At 37.6% G+C, this 22,500-nt stretch overlaps 1 protein-coding gene across 1 annotated transcript in view; it reads right to left on the reverse strand.

Annotated features, from left to right (window-relative positions):
• Nucleotides 1-15,372, reverse strand: part of LOC308260304 (olfactory receptor 5B2-like) — a gene marked incomplete at both ends in the record, with an annotated part of 30,497 nt that extends 15,125 nt beyond the window's left edge. The window contains 2 exons of the mRNA XM_080691610.1: nt 5,429-5,566; nt 14,587-15,372. Of these exons, the coding sequence (XP_080547736.1) occupies nt 5,429-5,566; nt 14,587-15,372 (924 nt within the window). The remainder of the gene's footprint in view (nt 1-5,428; nt 5,567-14,586) is intronic.
• Nucleotides 15,373-22,500: the final 7,128 nt, after the last annotated feature.

Consider the following 22,500-nt stretch of genomic DNA (forward strand, 5'->3'; position numbering starts at 1 on the left):
GGGTAATAAAAAATGTTTTGGAATTGGATAGATGTGATGGTTGCATAACATCATGAATGTTCTTAATATCAATAAATTATAAACTTTAATTTTACATAATGGGGATTTTATGCCGATTACAAAAGAAATAAAGGCAGAAGATGGCAATTCATTCATGTTGGCAGAGGAGAGATTTATGCAACTACAGTTAAGATTAAAGACAAGGACTGGTCTTCCCAACATTTTCCAGAGGGAGTGCAACCGTTCCCACGCCTGAACTTCAGCTTAGGAAGCTGATTTCAGATTTCTGACTTCTAGAATCCCTTGATTTACATCCTCAAGTTTCAATTTTGTTACAACAAACATTAATACAAAAAATTAATACAAAACCTTTGTGTTGAGTGTTCAGTGATGTGTTACTGCAAAGTGACCCCATATATTCTGTTATCCATGTTCTGCTTTTTGCAAGTGAATGATGAATATTTCGGTACAGTTCTGTTCCCGTTATCATTTATTTATTTCCTTTTGTGTTTACTTATTCACTTTAAAAGAAATTTGTTCTGAGTGTAGCACTCTGTTACAGGCATGAATTTCTGTTAGTAACCACATGAGGAATTATTCCAGTACACATTGAATTTTTATTTTTATGGGGAAGACAAAGTAAACACATACAACGATGAGTGTACAATTAAATATATTGATCAGTACTGTGAAAGAACAGATAACAGAGTTAAAAATTAGTAGGCCTAGTAAATAGTCCACTAGACTATGTGTTTTCAGAAAAAACACTGTGCCACAAAATAGAAAGTATAACCAATCAGTAAATAAAAATATTTTTAAAAAACCAGGTGTGATGCCGGGCATGGTGATGCATGCTTGTAATCCCCGCGCTTGGTAGGCAGAGACAGGAGGATCGCACAGGTTTGAAGCCAGTCATGCTGGCTTAAAAGACCCTGTTTCCAAATTTTAAAAAAGCATTAAAAATAGGTCTGGGAGTGTAGCCTGTAGGTAGAAGGGTTTCCAGGAACCCCAGTACCACCAAAACAAACAAACAAACAAAAAAACAAAAAAACAGGTGTGATGACATACTCCCATAATCCCAGTACTTGGATTGAGACAGGTGGATCTCAGGTTCAAGGCAGAAGGACCTCAGTTTCAAGGCCAACCTCAGCAAGTTAGTAAAGTCTTGTTTCAAAATGAAATAGGAAAAATAGGCCTAAGGGTGTGGCTCAGAGGTAGAATACCCCTAGTTTCAATCCCCAGTACCCAAAAGAAATTATTTCAACAAGTTGGAAAATCAGCTCTACTTCTTGAATACTTTGGAAATATATCTACAATATTTATTGCTGTAATTTAGTATATCATACAACTGAACTTGAGATTTAATTTATTTATTCATTCATTTAACAAATAGCTGTTGAAAATCTATGAAGCAAACATTCATTTAGCCCCCAAGAATCATGTTCTGAATGAGAAAAACAAGCTACCTGCTCTCATGAAGTTTCTATTTGAGATGGGGAGACTGATAACTAGGTAAGAAAGCGAGCAAGCCAATAATTAAGAAAGGGAGTTTTGAGAAGGACTACTATGAATAACAGGGCAAGGGGATAATGTCCATGGGGCGAGAGGATGGCTGTTTTTAAAAGGTGATCAGAGAAGGACTTTATTATAGGGTGACATTTACAGGAAACCTGCAGGAAATGGAGAAATAGCCACAGAGGAAATAGCAAGTAGAGAGGGCTTGAGGGAGGAATGTGCTTGAAAGTGTCAAAAATAGCAAGACTGGTGTAAATGAAGTGGGTTAAGACCGAAGGAGTGACAAGAGATGATGTGGTTCTACAAATATATAAATAAATGAACAGCACTTACCCTCTGGAAACATTTGTAGAGAGATAAATGTCCCACATAGCTGATATTCTCAGCATTTTTTAAAGTGTGAGAAACTTGTTAGTCACATATGAATAAATTTAAAATGCTTTTTATTTTTCTCTATTTCTCCTGCACTTGGCCTATTTGATGCTTTTGAAAACTGTGATGTGAATACATTGAGTTCTGTAAAAGGACACAGTTGAGACAGAAACATTAATTCATTTAAGATATGACATTTTGTATCTCAAGTGCGATAGAATGCATTTATTTAAAAGTGAATCACTTTTTTTCTATTACTCATAATGTCAGAACTGTATTAAACTGAATAAATAATGAAAATTAGGCATGAACTCAATCTACTTTTAATTGACGTTTGTGTGTGGGGGGGGGAAAACAATTCAAAGTAGATTTAAGTGTAAGACCTAACACTGTAAAACTCTGGCAAAATCATTATAGAAAAATTCTATATCACTGGGTTTGCATTGATTTTAGACATTAAAATACAAGGATGAAAATAAAAGTAAAATTAGACAAATATGACTATTTAAACTAAACGCTGGAGTACAGTAAAAGGAAATAATAGAGTGAAAAGTAACCTATGAAATGAAAGAAAACATTTGAAAGCTTAGTGTCTGATAAGGGATTAAAAACTCTGATAGTTTTCTGTGGCTGTGACAAAATGCCTGAGAAAATCAACTTGCAAGGAGGAAAGATGTATTTTCAGTCCATAGTCACTTGGCCCTGTTGACACTGGGCCAGTGGAGAGGCAGACATCATGGCAGGCAGCATTCAGCAAAGGAAACTGTTTATCTCATGGTGGTGAGGAAACAGGAAGAGAGAGAAAGGGACCAGGGTCCCAGTATCCCCTTCAAGAACATTCTCCCAGTGCCCCCCATTTCTTTTGCCTGATCCCACCTTCTAAAGTTCTACCACCTTGCAAAAGAGCCACCAGCTGTGGACAGTCTTCAACACATGAGCCTTTGGTGGACATTTAATATCCAGACCATAATAACCAAAATATGAAAGGAACTCCTACAACTCCATAGCATAAAAACAAATAACTCAACTAAAAAATGAACAAAGGACTCGAATAAACATTTCTCCAAAGAAGTCTGACAAATGAACAGTGGTTTTAGGTAAGATAGTATCAGTAGTCATCAGGAAATGCTGCAAACCAATCTGCCTGTTAGGATGATTATTACAAAAAAAAAAAGTGTTAGTGGGGATTTTGAGAAATTAGAATCCTTGTGCACAGTTGGGAATGGCACAACTGCTATAAAGAACCCAAAAAATGAAAAAAGAATAACTATATAAGAATAGAACTCAGAGTCTTGATTAGATATATGAACTCTGTGTTTATTATGACGTTATTTATAAGAACCAAGGAGTAGAAGCAACCTAAATGTTCATCATTGAATTAATGGCTAGAAAAACATGGTATATCCATACAATGGAATATTAGACAAGAAAGAAATCCTGTTATACATCACAACATGGATGAAACTAGAGGACATCACTCTTAAGTGAAATAAGGCAGTCACAGAAAGACAGATTCTGCATGGTTTCATTATATAATGTGTCTAAAATAGTTAAATTCTTCTATAGAAAAGAGAAGGCGATAGGGCGATAGTTTTTAGGGAATGTGGCAGGGGTGGGAGGTATGAGGGTGGTGAGCTGATGTTAAATAAGCATAAAGTTTCAGTTATGCAAGATGAATAATTTCTAGAAATCTGCTAACAGCCTCTGTTAACTGTAATTAACAAAATTATACTGTACAATTTAACATTTTGAGGGACTATATCATAATAACTATTCTTGTCACAATCAAAAAACATGCAGTGCTGAAAAATAATAATAGATGTGAAAGATGATAATTTTAGGTGAGTAGTTAAATCGGGCTCTCTGGATATATAATAATTAAGATGAGACATAAAGGAAGAACATTGCAGGCCCAAAAAAAGCCCGGATAAACAGTTTCATTCAGTGTGAATGTACTTCCTGTGTTTAAGAAAGAAACAAAGACTAATATTGCTATTGATACAGAGCAAAAAGAAGTCTGATGGGACATGGTGAGAGTGGTGGCAACAGAGAGTTTAATTTTTCCACCTCTTGGAAGCCATGTTAGTTAATTTGTAATATCTAGATTAGATGTAGTATTAAGTACAGATTCTAGAATAGGAGATTATAAGCAAGGGCTTAGTGTTATACGCATCCATTCTGAGATTTCAACTGAAATTTCAATAAAAACAGAAGCAGTCCAGGGTGGAACATTGAAGAACATCTATGTTCAGTATAGAAGTGTCGGGTGGGTCAACAATGAACATCAGAATTAAGTCCAGCGAGGTTGAATAAAGTATTATTAAAAAGTACATGTTCATAGTTGTCAAAACTTGGAAGCAACCAGAATATCCTTCAGGAAGTGAATAAATAATATTTTGTTCATCCAGACAATGCAATATTACTCAGGGCTAAAAATAAATGAGCTGGTGAGCCATGAAAAGGCTTGGAGGAAAGAAATGTATATTCTAAGTTAAAGAAGCCAATATGAAAAGGCATTTTTCTGTATGATTCTACCCACATAACTTTATGGAAAAAGCAAAACTGGACAGAAAAGTTATCTGTTGCTACCAGCAGTTAGGCACGAGAAAGGAATGAGTAGGCAGAAAAACATAAATTTTAGGGCAGTGAAGCTATTGTGGATTTTGCTCTAATGGTAGATCCATGTCATGTGTTTGTTCAAGGCCACAGAAGCCAGAACACCAATAGTGAATTCATGTAAACTCTGATTTGGGGGTAATGATATATCTTAATAATTGTAACAAATGCACCACATTGATGTGGGGGAGGCTATGAGTTTGTCAGGGAAGAGGGTATATGGGATACATCTGTACTTTCCATTTTTCCATGAAATTAAAATTCATGTAGGAAATAGTTTCTTTAGAAAATAAAAATAAGCCGGGCGTGGTGGCGCACGCTTGTAATCCCCGCGCTTGGGAGGCTGAGACAGGAGGATCACTCAGGTTCGAAGCCAGCCTCAGCTGCTTTAAGAGACCCTGTTTCCAAATCAAATATAAAATAGGTCTAGGAGTGTAGCCCGGAGGTAAAAGGCCTCTGGGTTCCATCCCCAGTGCCACCAAAAAAAAAAAATTGCCCTAGAAAGTTTAATTATTGTTATTACAAAACTATCTGTACTCCTTTTACCTGTTACAGATTCCCCACATCAGTGTGTATGTGCCTCCACAGCCATACCTATGTGTACATTTGTTCCCCTGGTTAAAATTCATGCTTATATTGTAATGTTGTAGGGAAATATAAATGGTACAGGTAAATAAATCAAGTGTCATTCCTAAGGTTCAACAAGCAAGCCCCCAAACATCTAAAAATTCCTTTTGGCCTTTCTCATGCACAGGTTTTCCTTTGACTAGACAACAGACTTCTGAAGAGGAAAGGCTATTACTCGGGAATTTCTATGCATGGTGGAGCTTAAATGTAAAAAATTGTTTGGGGAAGGTCTGGGAGCAAATAAACAAAATTATCTTATGCCCTTCAATAAAATCCCCTCTTAAGTAGAAATTTTTACCTTCTCAGTCACTTTCTTAAATGCCCTCTTGACCTCCTTGTTCCTCAGGCTGTAGACCAGGGGGTTGAGCATGGGGATGACCATGGTGTAGAACACAGATGCCATTTTGTCTGTGTCCATGGAATGACTGGAGCTGGGCTGTAAATACATGAAGATGACAGTCCCATAAAATATGGAGACTGCAGTAAGGTGAGAGGCACAGGTGGACAGAGCCTTTTGGTATCCCTGAGCTGAGCGCATCTTTAAGATAGTAATAAATATGAACAGATAGGAGACTGATATAATCAGAAGAGCAAAAAAGACATTAAAGCTTGACATAAAAACCAGAATCACCTCACTAAGGTGTGTATCAGAGCAAGACAAAGCCAAGACTGCTGGGACATCACAGAAAAAGTGATGTACCACATTGGATTTACCGAAAGAGAGACTGAAGATGTCCCCAACGTGAACAACAGAATTCAAGAAACCACAGATATAGGAACCAATGGCCAGGCGAGCACACATACTTGTGGTCATGGTGGTGGTGTAATGCAAGGGCTTACACACTGCTGCATAGCGGTCATAGGCCATCGAGGCCAAGAGGTAATTCTCCACAGTAGCAAAGGCTACGAAAAAGAACATCTGAGCAGCACAGGCATTGTAGGAAATGACTTTGTATTCTGCAAGAAACTCAGCCATGACTGTGGGAGTGACAGCAGAGGAGTATCCTAAGTCCACCAGTGACAGATGACTGAGGAGAAAGTACATGGGAGTGTGGAGACGGGAGTCCAGCAGGATCAACACGATTATTCCCAGGTTTCCAACCGCATTGAAGAGGTAAATGAGAGTAAACACGATAAAGAGGAGAACCTGCAGTTCTGGGGCATGAGTTAGTCCTAGCAGGATGAAATGTGTCGCTTCCGTACAGTTCGCCATTCATTAGGTGGGAATTATGAGAGGTCCTGAAAAAATGAAAAATGAAGGGCAATCACTCTTTGTCTTCAGAGGCCCAAACTCAGTGTTCGGGCTTCACAGTGAAGCAACTGAGATACGGGCACAAGCAGCAGAGGCAGGTCTGCCGGGGAGATACAGCGTCTGCCATGGAGCTGGGGCTATCTCAACAGCTGCACGTTGGTTACTATAGGAGCAACATGGTCTTGCTCAGCTTCCCTAAACCTCATTTATAAATAATAAATTATGAATGAGAATCAATGAGACCACTTTCAGGGTATATTTTAATACTTTTATTGGTGTAATATAGTCTCACATCATAATGTAGTTTAGAGTGACAGGGTCATGCATCTACATAGCATTTGGTGAGTTTTCCTTCCCCCCCGGCTTCCTCCCCACTCCACTCCCCTTCGCCATACAAGATATTGAGATTGGCATTGGTATTCTTACACATGTACATATGTCCTTCATTCATTCTCCCCCATACCCAGACTGACTCCCTTGATCTTCGCCATGTCTTGTATTAATGTATTATTTTTCGTGTGTGGTACTGAGGATGGAACCCAGAGGCGTTTTACCTCCGAGCCACACCCCTAGCTCTATTTTTTAATTGTTTATTTTTTAAATACAGTCTCACTGAGTTGCAAATGGCCTCATTAAGTAGCTGAAGTTTTCTTTCTGCTTGCTATGAAAGAGGATTTTTTTTTTTTTTGTAATGGTGATTGGACTCAGGGGCATTCTACCTCTGAACTACACCCCAACCCTTTTAATTTATTTTAAAACAGAATCTTGCTAAGTTGCTGAGGGTCTAGCTATGTTGTTGAGACTGACCTCGAACTAGTGATCCTTCTATCTTAGCCTTCCAAAGACTGGGATTACAGATGGACACCACCAGGCCCAGCTGAGCTTTCTTTTCCTAAACTCATTCTTTCTCTTAAAATTGTCATTTCTTAGTTTAATACAAATATTTATGATTTAAAGCATATCATTTGCAGCTCTTCTTCATTTAGCACACATCTGTTTGGGCGACAAGCTCCATTTATTAGTCCTTGTATAGGAACAGAGTTTCAAATTAGAAAAGACGCCCATCCTCTGCTGAGTGTTATACCCTACCATCTTGCCACACCATCAGTTATAAACTCCATCCCTGGAAGCATTTATATTTGCCATCCTTAACCTACATAACCACTTTTAGAATATTCTGTGTTCTACAACTGATGTTAAGAGCTTTTCACAGAAATGTGTGAATGTGTGTGTTAGGTACCATTGCTAACTGTGGGAATTAAAGACTTGGAAAGTTATGCGGCTTTCAACAGTTATACAACTAGTAAGAAAAACATTCAAGATTCAAGATTGAAACCCAGTTTCAAATTAATCAGAACCCGTGCTTCTAGCCACCTCACGATAAGCATGAATTATGGGGAAAAGATCAAAATGAAGGTCAGATCTTGGTAATCTGTGGAGATCAAAGGACTGTCAACTTTATATTTATGTTATTTTTGTCTGTTTTATCTTCAGTGGAAGGATGATAGTAAGAAAAAGTTAAAATTTAATCAGAGCATATATCAATTTTTTGTTCATCTTTTATACGAAAGCAGTATATTTCATAAGTATCACTACTTTTCCAATTGATGGAATTTTTGACATTAGTACCCCAATCTCAACTTACTGCTTAAAAAATATATTCAAGCCAAGCACGGTAGTGCATGCTTATAATACCAGTACTTGGGAGTTTGAGACAGGAGGATCACAGGTTAGAGATCAGCTTCAGCAATTTAGTGAGGTCGTCCTCAACTTACTGAACCCTTATTTCAAAATAAAAAATAAAACAGGACTGGGGATATAGTTCAGAGTTAAAAGTCCTCTGGATTCAATACCCAGCACCAATATATGTTTGCACCCAAATAACTTAGAGTATGTATAGCTATCCCTCCGCTTTTTTTTTTTTTTCGGGTCTGGGGATCAAACTCAGGGGCATTCAACCTCTGAGCTATACCCTCTGCCCTATTTTTTATTCTTTATTTTGAAACAGGGTCTCACTAAGTTACGGAGTACCTCACTAAATAGCTGAGGCTGTCCGTGAACTGCGATCCTCCAGTCTCAGCCTCCTGAATGCTGGGATTGCAAGCGTGTGCCACCACGCCCGGCTTTTTCCCTCTGCTTTTGTATGAATTAAAATTTCTACTAAAATGGTATACAAAGCCATTTATATTCTATTTATGCCTCAGTAAAGTGTTTTCTCTGCGAGAGAAATTCAGGGGCATTCTTCCTCTGAGCTACATGCTCAGTTCTATTTTATTTTTTAAAATTTGAAAGGGTCTCACTAAGTGGCTGAGTCTCACTGTGTTGCTGAGGCTGGCCTCGAACCTTGGATCCTCTTGTCTTCACCTCCCAGGTACTAGGATTATAGGCATGTACTACCATGCCTGGTTAATAAAGTGGTTTTAAAAAAGCTTTTCATTAAACATGCATTTGGAATACAGAAGCTTACCTTGCTGCTGGAAAAGAAGGGATAGTCAATCCCCTGGGACTTGACCCAGTGGGGGAGGGGCAGTGGCAGAGATATCACACCGTAGGAGAACGTACAACCTGGAACCCCCCACAGTCTAAAGCAGCCTCTATCGACTCCCTGGGTTGGAGACTCTGTGATACAACCCAGTAATGGAGTAGTGGGGTCTGAGATACTACAGACTCGAGATCCAGAACACCTTAAGTGAAGTCTAAGTAGAAAGTTTGAAATCACAAATCCAGCCATGGAAAAATGCATACATATTGTGAGAGAAGTTTCACAGATTATGGTCAAGAGATTCCATAGTCCTTAAGAAACAGAAAGATGAAGAGGAAGACACTAACACTGACCCATATATCTGGGTTCAATTCTCAAATCTATCATTCATTCCTACTGTGCCCTTATATGGGTCAGGTCTCCTTATTTGAAAAATAAAATTGCCTTTTTCTACATAACCCACGAAATAAAACATAGATTAAAAAAACTTGGGGAGTTCTGTTAAACAGCTTGCTAAGGAGATATTATTTTAGATTTATTCAATATAACTTATCATGGGGCCATAGTTGTAGGCACATAGCAAACTCTCAGGTCTGGAAAAGGTCTGCTGGTACTAACAGATATTAGCATTCAGATAAACAAAAGGACCCAGCACACGCTCTGATACTCCAAAGTGTTGTGGGATCCCAGAAGCTAATGCAAAGGAAGCAGAGTGGAATTATAGGAACGTGAAGCTCTCGGGAGACACCCTACATGAGGGCATCTATAGTTCCTCTCCCCACCTTCCTACAAAAGAAGCAATTAAACTGTCCACAGGGACCTCGCTGGATTTGTTGAGTATGCACAGATGTTTTTGTGTTGCTTTTATATCTTCTAATTAATGAATAACAGGAACACAAAAATACATGCTTTTAATGGATATTTTTCTAATAATTTGATCAGATGTTTTTAGTGATGTAACTATTACCACAACCAAGATGCAAAAAGCACTTCTCTTGCCAAAAGAAAAAAAACAAAACAAAGATTCTTTATGAATGACACCTCCTTTTCTTTTTCGGGGGGTCCTTTGACAGAACTCTACTTAAGTAATCTTTAAGTCTTCCTTTATTCACTTAGTAAGAAGCATAAGAGATTCATTGATAGTGTTACCTTTATCAGTAGTGGAATCTCTTATTGTGGAGTAATATTCCATTTTATTAACATCACAAACTGCTTTCCCATTCTTCAGTTGAGAGACATTGTGTGGATTCCATTATTTGGAACTTATGAATATATATCTCAATGCAAGCCTAAAGTTTCTTTATTTGACACAATAAGTATACAGATTTGTGAGGTACATTGTGATAATTTGATGTATATATAATGTATAATGATCACATCAGAGTAATGAGCATTTCCATCTTTGTAAACATTTATGATTTCTTTATGTTGGGAATCTAGAGCTCCTTCCTTCTAATGAGCTTAGATTTTCATTTCACTGGGGTAAATGATAACTTGTATAAGGACTACTTGATCACATGATAAATGCACATTTAATTTAAAGTAACTGCCAAACTGATTTTTGAAGTTACTCAGTTATTATTTTTTCAATTGCAATGCATTTAAATTTCTTCATATTTTTATCATTATTTGGCATTGTAAGATTTTTTTAATGTAATTGTTTTCTCTCGTATGTTGAAACTAGAAGAAGAAAGGGAAGCTATAAAAATAGAAGGGTGACCAGTAGTGGAGAAAAAGAGGGTTGTGGGGAGATAGGAGGACAGGGATCAGATATTTGGAAATAAAATTCTGTTTGTATATATGTGAGAATATGCTACAATGAAATCCATCATTCTAATTGAAATGCATCAATAAAAATTATTTGCAAGAATCATAAAATGATTATTTTGATGTGCCAAAACATCAATTAAGTTTTTTTTATTCTTTTACAAAAGTGTCTCAAGAAGTCTCAGCAAAAATCTATTTTCAAACTCCTCACTTGCCTTACTATCACAATTACTTTTCCAATACCAAGAATAGACTTCCTTTCCTCTATAGAATCACCTCTTACTCACACTTCCAAGGAGACTTAGCACACCTTGCTCAGTGAGGCAAGTTTTATGTTGTAAATTTGTTTATGCCCTCAAATGGCTTGTCCTTAAATTCAGCTAAGGGATTTAACCTCTTGAAACTTCAGATTCTCAGTTGTAAGATGAAAATTTAAAAAAATACAATGTGATCCTCACAGGATTAATAAGATATTAGATTCTATGTATACAAAATGGAGCAGTTTCCAACACATACCCAGTGTTCCATAAGGATAAATAAAACCATTTTATTATTTAGCAAATGTTGACATAGCATGGGTAACAAAAATACTACGCCAATATTCCACCTGCCTTTATAGGTGTGCCCATCCCATTGAAACTCAAAAGTGGCATACACTAGCTATAGGCAGTGGACTCTGTCAGGGATTGCTATGTGTCATTTCTGGCCGGGTTTAAACAGATATTTAATATTCAGGTTGTCACAGCCACAGAGATCTGGGAGGTTTAATATTCCAGCTGGTGCAGATGTATGTGGTCCAGATTTTATGTCTTTCAGTGACCACATGTAGATGGTCCTCCCCCTTCCCAAGACAACCTATGTGACTGACATAGAGTCATACATGTTAAATAAAATACTCCAGAATAGATGACATAACAGAAATGTACTTTCTCATTGTCCTGGAGACTTAGATTTCCAAGATCAAGGTATCTGACAGTTAAGTTCTGCTGGTTTTCTTCCTTACTTTCAGGTGATCACCTTCTCACTATATCCTCAAATGATAGAGAAATGGATTTTAGTATCTGAGTCTCTGCTTGTGAGGCACCAATGCCCTTAGATTAAAGCCCCACCCTTATGATCTCATATAACCTAAAATATTTTTATCACAATTTTGACATACAGATGCTGTTGGACACCTTCAAGTATGACATATGTATAATGAGAGTGTCAACATGAGAGATGAGGACAAGAAATGGAAAGAAAGAATATTTTAAGAGATGCAACCAAAAACTTCCCAATTTTTGAAAACTCACATATACATGAAAATTAAGGAAGACACTCATACAACTAATTGGTTAAGAAGGAATAAAAAAATAAACAAAATAAAAAGTAATTCAAGACAAAGGAAAATGTAAGCATAACATAAGAAAAGTTGTGGAAGTCAGCAAAAGCAGTGTTCATAGGTATATTTGGAGCTATAATTATCTACATAAATTAATAAAGATCTCAAATCAATAAAATAGCCTTAAACCTTAAGGAACTAGAAAAAAAGTCATGCAAAGTAAATCCAAAGCTAGAAGAAGAAAGGAAAATATAAAAAACTAAACAGCAGATCAATATGTGGGATTACATTAAACTGAAGAGCTTCTGTACAGTAAAGGAAACTATTAAGAACCTCAATCGAGAGCCAACAGAATGGGAGAAGATTTTTGCCACCTATTCCTCTGATAGAGGACTAATATCTAGACTATACAGATAACTTTAGTAACTCAGCACTAAGAAAACAACCCATCAAAAATGGGCAAGTGAACTAGATAGACACTCACAAAAGAAGAAATTCAAATGGCCAAAAAGTGCATGAAAAATGCTCAACATCATTAGCAATTAGAGAGAAGCAAATCAAAACTACCCTGAGATTTCACCTAACTCTAACTAGAGTGCCAATCATTCAAAACACAAACAACAACAAATGCTGGAGAGGACATGGAGAAATGGGAACCCTAATACATTGTTGGTGGGACTGCATATTAGTGTAACTACTTTGGAAAATAGTAGGGAGGATCCTCAGAGGAATGGGAACGAACTTACCATATGATCATATGATACAGCAATAATACTTCTGGTTATTTACCCAAAAGAATAGAAACCAAACTACCAAACTAATGCATGCATATCTATGTTCTTAGCTGCACAATTCACAGTTGCCCAACTATGGAACCAGCCAAGGTGTCTATCAACAGATGAACAAATTACAAAACTATGGGATATACACACAATGGAATTTTACTCAGTCATAAAAAGAAACACAATTACATCAATTACAGGGAAATGAATGGAACTGGAGAACATTATGCTACGTGACATTAGTTACAAAAAACAAAAAGTCGGATGCTCTTCCTAATATGCGAATGCTAGGGAGAAAATGGGTCATAGGATGAACTCTAGACATGGAGGGATAGACTACAGATGAGCAAATAAGGCGACCTAACTGAGAGGATGGGAGGGGGAAGAGAGGAATTCTATAATGTTCATGATGTACATGAACAAACTTCAAAGTAAATCATTAAGCCAAACATGAGAAAGAGGGAATGGGAGGGAATGGGGTGAGAATTGAGTAAGGGCTAAGTGGGTGATGTGTGCATGTATGCCTCTACCATCTTGTACTCCATTAAGATGTATGACTACAATGTCCCAATAAAAAAATTAAATAAAAATAAATAAATATGTATATGAAATAGACAATAAAACAAAATATTAATTAATAAAAACAGCTTGACACAATAGAACAGCCTATAATTCTAGTACTTGGAAGACAGATATAGAAGGATTGTATGTTTGAGGCCATCCTTGGCAATTAAGTAATAAACCTGTTTCAAAATTAAATAGGGTAGGAGTGTAGCTCAGAAAAAAAGACCCCTGGGTTCATTCCCAGTACTGCCATGCAACAAATAAATAACTCCAAATGTTGATTATTTGAAAAAATCAACCAAAATGACTAAACTTTATAGACAGACCATAGCAAAAGAGAAAACATAAAAATTATGAAAGTAAGAACAAAGATTGCAATATTACTACCAATCTTACAGAAATTTTTAAAAGACAAAAATACTATGAACAACCATACATCACAAATTAGGTACCTCAGATGAAAAACACAAATTCATAGAAATGTACAAACTATAATCAGTGAGTTGAGCAAAGTAAAATGTCTGGATGATCACTTAATTAGAGACGAGACTGAACCAATAATTAATAATTTCTCCATAGTAAAAGCACAGGATCAGAAGTTTTTTTCTGGTTAATTCTAAGAAACATTTAAGAATTAACCTCAACAACTTAGCAAGACTTTGCTTCAAAATAAAAATAAGGGGCTGGGAATGTAGTACAGAAATAAAATTTCCCTGGGTTCAATTCCTAGCAGGAAGAAAGGAAGGAAGGAAGGAAGGAAGGAAGGAAGGAAGGAAGGAAGGAAGGAAGGAAGGAAGGAAATATATGGAGGAAAAGAAGGAAAAAAGGTGTTCTTGCCTATGCAAAGTAAATAAAAGATTTTGTAGAAATGAACAAAGGTGGTCTCAGTGTCCACTCAGTGTAAACATCCAGATGTATATGAGACCATCTTGCACCTTTCATCATTTGACCTTTTAGACCATGCACAATCTCATGAGTAGGCACAGGGGGAAACAGCAAAGGAACTTCCCTGTCTGTAGAATTATGAAAATTAATAAACCATTGTTTTCAACCACTAAATTCAGGAGCAGTTTGTTACAACAGTAGATAAATGATTATGCAAATTATATAGTCTCCCTAGTCAAAATTAAGTGCTGCAAAAAGCCTTCATCTTTCCCAAAGCTTTCTTGAAAGCATCATTAACCTCTTTATTCCTTAAGCTATAGACAATTGGGTTCAGCATAGGAACTATGATGGTATAGAACACAGAGGCCATCTGGTCATTGTCCAGAGAATGACTGGAGCTGGGCTGTAAGTACATGAAGATCACAGTCCCATAGAATATGGCCACCGCGGTGAGATGGGATGCGCAGGTGGAGAAGGCTTTCTTCCGTCCTTCCGCTGAGCGCATCCTCAGGATGGCAATGAATATGAACAGATAGGACGTCAGGATAACTACCAGGGCAAAAAAGACGTTGAACGCTGCTAAGATAAAGAGCACAATCTCATTCATAGAGATATCAGAGCAGGATAGGGCCAGGAGTGGGGGGATGTCACAGAAAAAGTGATGGACCACGTTAGAACGGCAGAAGGAGAGGGAGAAGGTGAAGCCAGTGTGGATGGCGGATTCCACAAAGCCCCACACGTAGCAGGCTGTAGCCATGTAAGCACAAACACCGGTGGTCATGGTGGTGGTGTAGTGTAAGGGCTTACACACAGCCGCATGGCGATCATAGGCCATGACTGCAAGCAGAAAGCAGTCCACACTGGCAAAAGCCACAAAGAAGAACATCTGAGCAACACATCCCCCATAGGAGATAACTTTGTTCCCGGCGAGAAGGCCAGCCATCACCTTGGGCGTCACAGCCGAGGAGTAAACACAGTCCACCAGAGACAGGTTACTGAGGAAAAAGTACATGGGGGTGTGGAGCCGGGCGTCCAGCAGGATCAGCGTGATCATCCCCAGGTTCCCGAGGAGGGTGATGAGATAGACGAGCGTGAACGTGATGAAGAGGGGGACCTGCAGCTCTGGGGTGTCAGTCAATCCCAGGAGTCTGAACTCATGCACCTTAGTACCGTTCTCCACCGGTGACATTTTGAAATCGCGTTTCGCCTGTCAAAATAAAGAAATGTTGCCGCTGGGGTGCTGATCAAGCCCCCCACACATACACCTTAGTTATCCAAACCTTAGTTCAACCTAAGAGTCATTCTACCCCTCACCCCAGGGGTCCCCAACAGCATACTGAGGGGAGGACTGTGGAATTCTTTAGTTAAACCTTCAGCCCTTTCAATACTTAAAATCTGTGACGGTGAAATTTCTGTTTTGAGATTTTTGCCCCTGGTCGTCCAAGGTTCTTTTGCGGATTGTTAGGCCAAAGTTTTCAATGGATGCTCACTCTGTTGAAAATAGAAGAAAAAGGAAAAGAAAAAGAAAAGATAACTTTATAGGGAGTCCAAGTTTACTGTTGGTTGGGAAATTCTAAACAAAGAGTCTCTTCAAGCTCCAAGCTAGTTCCAGGCTCCAATCACCTCTGTCTGGGGAGAGCTGCACTTCCCTTATGTTGTAGGTATTGTAGATATTCTGGAATCAGCCAGACCCAGTTTTGCATGGGAAATGACTCACAGCACATTTCTGTCACCCAAATGACATGATTGTGCCATGACCCCATCACCAACAGTGGGTCCTCTATAACCCCGAGACTGGAATCCTCTGACCTCTGTCTCACCATCTGTAGACACTCGTGCTGTATCTTTAGTTCCAGACCCCACTCAGACATTCCCAATGACACTTGTTATCTTCAATTTATTATTTTTGTTTAGCTTGAAATTTTTTTCTTCTGCTATAAATGACTTACTTTAAATAAAAGTGATTTTAATAAAACTGTCAAACTTATAGTGATTTTTATTTTTTATTTATTTATTTATTTTTTGGTGGTACTGGGGTTCCTGGAAGCCCTTCTACCTCCGGGCTACACTCCCAGACCTATTTTTTACATTTTCATTTTGGAAACAGGGTCTCCTAAACCAGAGCGCGCGGCTGGCTTCGAACCTGCGCGATCCTCCTGTCTCTGCCTCCCAAGCGTGGGGATTACAAGCGTGCGCCACCACGCCCGGCTACAGTGATTTTTAAAAAAAACTGTCATTACAGAATCAGAGAATGCTTACTTAACCAGACATTATGGGCCAGGTAGGCTGAGAAGAGTATTATCTCATTTAATCTTTCCAGATGCCCTACATTGGATAATTGCCAGGTAACACGGACACATCATTGTCTTTCTTGGTGTGAAATCCTGTGAAGTTTAAGATGACCATCACAGCTGGGCATGGTGGAGTACACCTGTTAATTCTAACACATGAAAGGTTGAGACAGGAGGATGAGAGGCTTGAAACCAACCTCAGCAACTCAGCAAAACCCTGACGTAGAAACTATAGATGAGCAAATAAGGCTACCTAACTGAGGGGGAAATTCTCTAATGGACGAGATGTACATTCACAAACATATCAAAGTCAATCACTAAGGCAAACATGAGAAGGAGAAAGGGGGAATAAACAGGGTGAGAACTGGGTAAAGGCCATTTGAGTGATGTGTGCATGTAAGACTTAACCAGCTTGTGCTCCATTAAGATGCACGACTACAATGCACCAATAAAAAATAAAAATAAAATAGGGCTGGGGATGTGGCTTGGAGGTAAAATATCCCTGGGTGGGTTCAATCTCCAGTACCACAAAAAAATAAAATAAGAAAAAAAAGAAAGAAAAATATCACCAGCCATGCAATTGTAATTTGTCTGAAGCCTAAGGAAAAATAGTTGCCCTTTCACTCTTACAGGAAAATCATATTCCTTGGATGACACACAGAAAAAGGGTAAAAAAATTGTGTCTATCTACATGTACACTGCACAGCAAAGCCTGTGTCCTCCCGCAGGAGAGAAGCAATATGATAAAGAGGAAGATGAAATAAAATTAAACAACATCTCCAATGATAACTGCCTTGAGACTCTAGATGGAGGATGTAATGGGAACAGAAATCACTTGCATTTCATGGATACTATCATAAGAGTACAATCTTCATTAATAAAATTTTATTCAATATATTTTGTGTATTTTTTTTTTTGGTGGTACTGAGGATGGAACCCAGGGGCCTTCTACCTCCGCTACACTCCCAGACCTATTTTATATTTTTTATTTGGAAACAGGGTCTCTTAAGCCAGCAGAGGCTGGATTCAAACCTACTCGGTCCTCCTGTCTCAGCCTCCCAAGCACAAGGATTACAAGCGTGAGCCACTACGCCCAGCTATTTTTTGTATTTTATATAGTTAATATCAATAGCTTTTTAAAAATTCTCCTGAGAATATACTCAGTGAAAATATATTGAAATCACAAAAGAACTGTGTTTATATTTGCTAGAACACAATCAAGAAGAATAGTCCATGAAATGCTTTTAATGAAAATGCATGCATATTATTAAACATATATTACTAACATAAATTGTTGTATTCATTAAATCTCCAGTAAGCAAACTGAAATTTGTTTTATGGGAGTTTCTGAAAATTTACCACGCATTGTTCTAACACAGTATTTTACAAAACAGCAAGTTATAATTCATTAAAGTATGGTGAAATCGAATAGTGGGTCAAAACTGGCATTTGTTCAAAAGTTAAATCGAATATCATTGCTAGTAGCAGTAATTTCTAACATATGTAGCAGGCAGCATTCACGGCTGCTCTTCCAAGTGTTTGCCTATATTAACTCAGAGAAAAGAACTGAAAGTAAAGGTGAATTTTAAGTGAATGGGTAAGGAGGACTCAGCAAAGTTTTGTTTTGTGTGTGCAGGTATGTGTGTGTCTGTGTCTGTGTGTGTACATGTATGTGTGTGTATGTGTGCTGGTTTGCAACATTAATCATCTCTCTTATTGTAGATTCCTTATTAACAAAAAACTAAAATATTTGATCAAGAGTATGTATATCAACAACTAAATGGATAAGGAAAATATATGTTGTATATATCCACAATGGAGTTTGGCCCAGCCATAAAGAAAAACAAGATATGTTACTGGAACTTGAGAACATTACACTAAGTGAAATCAGCCAGTCCCAGAAATTCAAGGGTCATATTTTTTAGTGTGTGGAAGCTAGAGAGAAAATATGACTTCATAAGAAATAAGAAAGGGACTTCAAATAAATGAAAAGAAAGATCAATAGAAGAGTAGAAGAAAAGGGGCAGGGGGAGGGAAAAGGAGAACTGAGGAAGGAAAGAGCTCAAATAATGCTATGTTCATATATGAAGGTATCATTACCAATCTCACAACGTGTACAGACAGGGAGGAAGGAGCAGGGGGAGCGGAACAGGAACCAGAGGAAAACATCAGACGATGTGTGCATGTATGAACGTATCCCTTTAAATCTCAACATGTATAATTACAATGCTCCAACACAAATTTTATAAATAAATAAATAATGCTTCTAAATAGTCTCTGCAAAGTTACACATGTGTCTGGGACTTTGTAAAATAAGACTACTTATTTCAAAATGTGCTCAAAAAACAGGGCACTGTCCATTCAATAGTTTACTTCATTCATTCTTTCTTTTCTTTGCACCTTGTATCAACAAACATTTCTTGCATGCCTGCCATTTGCTAAGTGTTCTATGTGCAATAATTCTAAATGCAGAGACTAATATCGTCTCCTGTCATTTGTATAATCATAATTTTCTCTAATAATGGAGGCTGTGGAGATATCTGGGCTCTAACTAAACAGCACAAAAGCATGAGAATATTAAAACCTGGGACTCTGAACTCTCAGGTCTTCATGGGGAAATGGCTCTTCTGTTCCTTTGCATGGCATGTCTTCTATCTCCAAAATTTCACCAGACCCTACACAAAACTTAGCTAGAAACTTACCTTGCTCTTTAAGGAAGGTAATATAACTTTACCTGAAATCTTCAAATTGCAGATCCCACCCAAAGAGGGAGAAAGTGCCTACTGAATACGTTACTTTTTTAATATATAGTTGCAAAGACTATCTCAAGAGACAGAGATATAAGGAGAAGGTGATTAAAAGGTATAGATTTGGGCAGTAGTAAGGACAAATAGAAGACAGTCTGTGAATTCCCTCTCTGAGGTGATAAGCAACTCTAATTATCATACTTACCATGGACATCATTTTTAACTGGGGATTTGTTTGAATTGGACACTGTATGGGCTCGTCATAATATATCAGTGTGAAGTAAAGCCATTTAGTAAAATAGGCAAGCTTTTATATTATTATCAATAATGCAAACCAAAAGGCCTTTAGCACACAGGCTGATCGCTCTAAAATAAAAGCAAACAGAGTCATGTTGGGGCATTAGAGACAAATGCCTGAGATCCTATGAGATTTATACAAACATACAGTGCTCTAGGGATTGGTTGCCCAGGAGGGCTACCACAGTCTCTCACTCTGTCACCAAAAGAAGCAGTAATTAATATGTCTGTAGAGACCTGGCTCGGTTTTTTGAGGAAGACACTGGTGTGTATTTACATGATTTGAAGTGATTTCTTCCTGATAGTACAGAATGTCTGTAGAGGATATTCAGCATTAAGTTTCTGGGAAGCCATTAGACACAATCATGAAAGTGGTGATGAAAACTAAGATGTAAAGTTATACAAATTGAGGTGGTCCCTGGCAGCATTACTTCCCCAAACTCGTATCCAGAAGGTACAGTTTACGGAATCCCTCTGTACTTTCGTTCTTTCATTCATAAAGAACTAAGGTTACATGTCAAAATCTGGAGAGAGAAAGGTGCATGTAGTGTAACACAGAACCCAAGCAGGACAGAAGACATGAGATGATACATAGCTGTTGAAAAGATTAAAATAAAAATTTCCATGAATTATTCAAGTTCAAGTATGAGCTAGCCATCTCTATCTAATGGTTACAAGACCCAATAGTGTCCTCTCTACTTAAAAACAAGTCTGTCCCAGATTATCACTACTTTTAAATCATATATATGTAAAATGTGTATGTATATGTGTATATACCAATATATATCTTGAAACTGGAGATTGGACCCATGAGTAATCTACCTCTGAGCTATACCCCAGCCCTTTATATTTCTTATTTTGAAATAGGGTCTCACTAAGTTGCTGAGTGTCTTGCTAAATTGCAGAAACAATCCTCAAACCTGCAATCTTCTTGTCTCATTCTCCCAAGTAATGGGATTACAGGTGTGCACCACCAGGTGCAGCATCACTAACTTCTTTTTATTCAGCAAATATAAACTTTCTAAAGTAAACCCAGATAATTATCTTGGAATACTAGCATTTAAACATATATAATTATATTGATTCTAATCTTCCCAACTATTCTATTCTATACTATACTATACTATTTATTGTTCTATGATATAGATATCACTATTATACTAATGTCACGAATTGTTTTCAAATATCTCACAGAGAATTAAGAAACTTGGCTTAGAAACTCAGACAGACACTGTCTATGCTCACAACCACCGAAGTCTAGATTCTAGTGACACCATGAACCTAGAGCAAAGCTTCAAGCCATGAACAGTAATAAAAACAGCAGGCATTCCTACCAGGACAGGACAAAAACACATTAGTCATGTAGGATAATGAATTAGATATTAACAAGCTTGATTCCTTGGTTTAGGAGTATGGCATTTGCTCACACCTCAACTGAGTAGAGGGGAAATAGTCTAATACCTCTGGGCTAATCATAAAAAACTCTTCACACATTAAGGGTCTTTATGATTTTTTATTGATGAATTATAATGATACATCATAGTGACATTCAAAGTGACACATTTCTATATACATCCATAACTTGTGTTTCCCCCCACAATGCACCCCACTGCCCCCACTGCCCCCTCCCCTGTTTCCATACATGTTAGTAGGGTTGATATTTTCATATATTGACATAGCATTATTTAAACTATTTTCTTCCTCAATCCTCCTTCCTCCCCCAAACTCCTTCCTCCAACCCCCTTCCACTGTTCTACTGGTTTCTCTCACTTACCTGAAGCCCCCTTTGTTTTCTATTTTCTTTTTAGATTCCACATGTAAAAGACAACATTAGACCCTTGACTTTCAGAGAATGTCACCATCACAGGTTTCTAAACCCATAAGCTGTAAGAAATTCCTTTTAAGAAATGGAGATGGCTTTTCTCACAGTGGCACAGGCCCCCAGGTTAGTGGGAACAGTGGTTTACAAAATGAATTAATGGTGAATCCCAGCAGTAATTGTGTGTACGTGTGTGTGTGTGTGTGTGTGTGTGTGTGTTTATGCCCATTCTCATGCTGGTTATTTGTCATATTTAGGCCTGAGAGAGATGTGTATATTCCTGATAAAACATTCTAACCAATCAATGTAAAATAGCATTCTTTTTTCTCTCTTGTCTTTTCTATGTAAATTATTCATTTCCTTTATATATAATGCATATATTTTCTCTACATATACTTATGCGCTTCTAAGCATATTTACTTGTTTATCATCCATTTATTCCATTAGATCTAAGTAGAACTAGATTAGATTAAGAGTAGAAAACAATGCATATTTTGCATGAGTTTGTGTTCCCAAGGCTAAGCACTTAGCTTAAAACCCATTTGAGATCAATACAAAATTAAATGAATTGATATTTCTCCTAAATAGTTCAAATATTTAAACTGAATTAATGGAATCACCAATTTATGAGATACACCATTTTTGTTTAATGACATAGCCTGTGTTTCTGTCTCCCAATGTTTATGCCAATTTATAATCATCATGCTGTGACTTGACTTGTGTGTTACTAAAAAGAATTAATAAAAATAATGAACATAATCTTCCTCAACAAGAAAAGCTACATCCCCATAGAACCCTTAATCACCTATTCCCTTGTTGTGTGCGATAAGGACTTGTAGTTCACATGGGGGATTTGTCCCACGAGGTCTTCATGACTTTATGGTTCTCTCCTGGTTACCATTTTTTTAACATTTCAAGTTCCCATGAAACATTTGGCCTCATATTGAAAGGTAGTAGTCCCAGAACAAGGGTCCCTTTGGCCATTCATTATTCATTTAATTATAAATGGTTGCCTAGTACCAACTATGACCTTCCTTTCAAAATCCCATCTCACTAAGAGTTTATAACAGTGTCCAGAAGGAATGCCAGTAGTGCTGTTGGCTGTGACTCTGATGCTCACTCCTTACCAGGTGTAAGACATTCCAGAGACTCTTATTATCTCA

This window comes from Muscardinus avellanarius, assembly GCF_963383645.1.
Source record: "Muscardinus avellanarius genome assembly, chromosome: 1".
Taxonomy (NCBI): Eukaryota; Metazoa; Chordata; class Mammalia; order Rodentia; family Gliridae; genus Muscardinus; species Muscardinus avellanarius.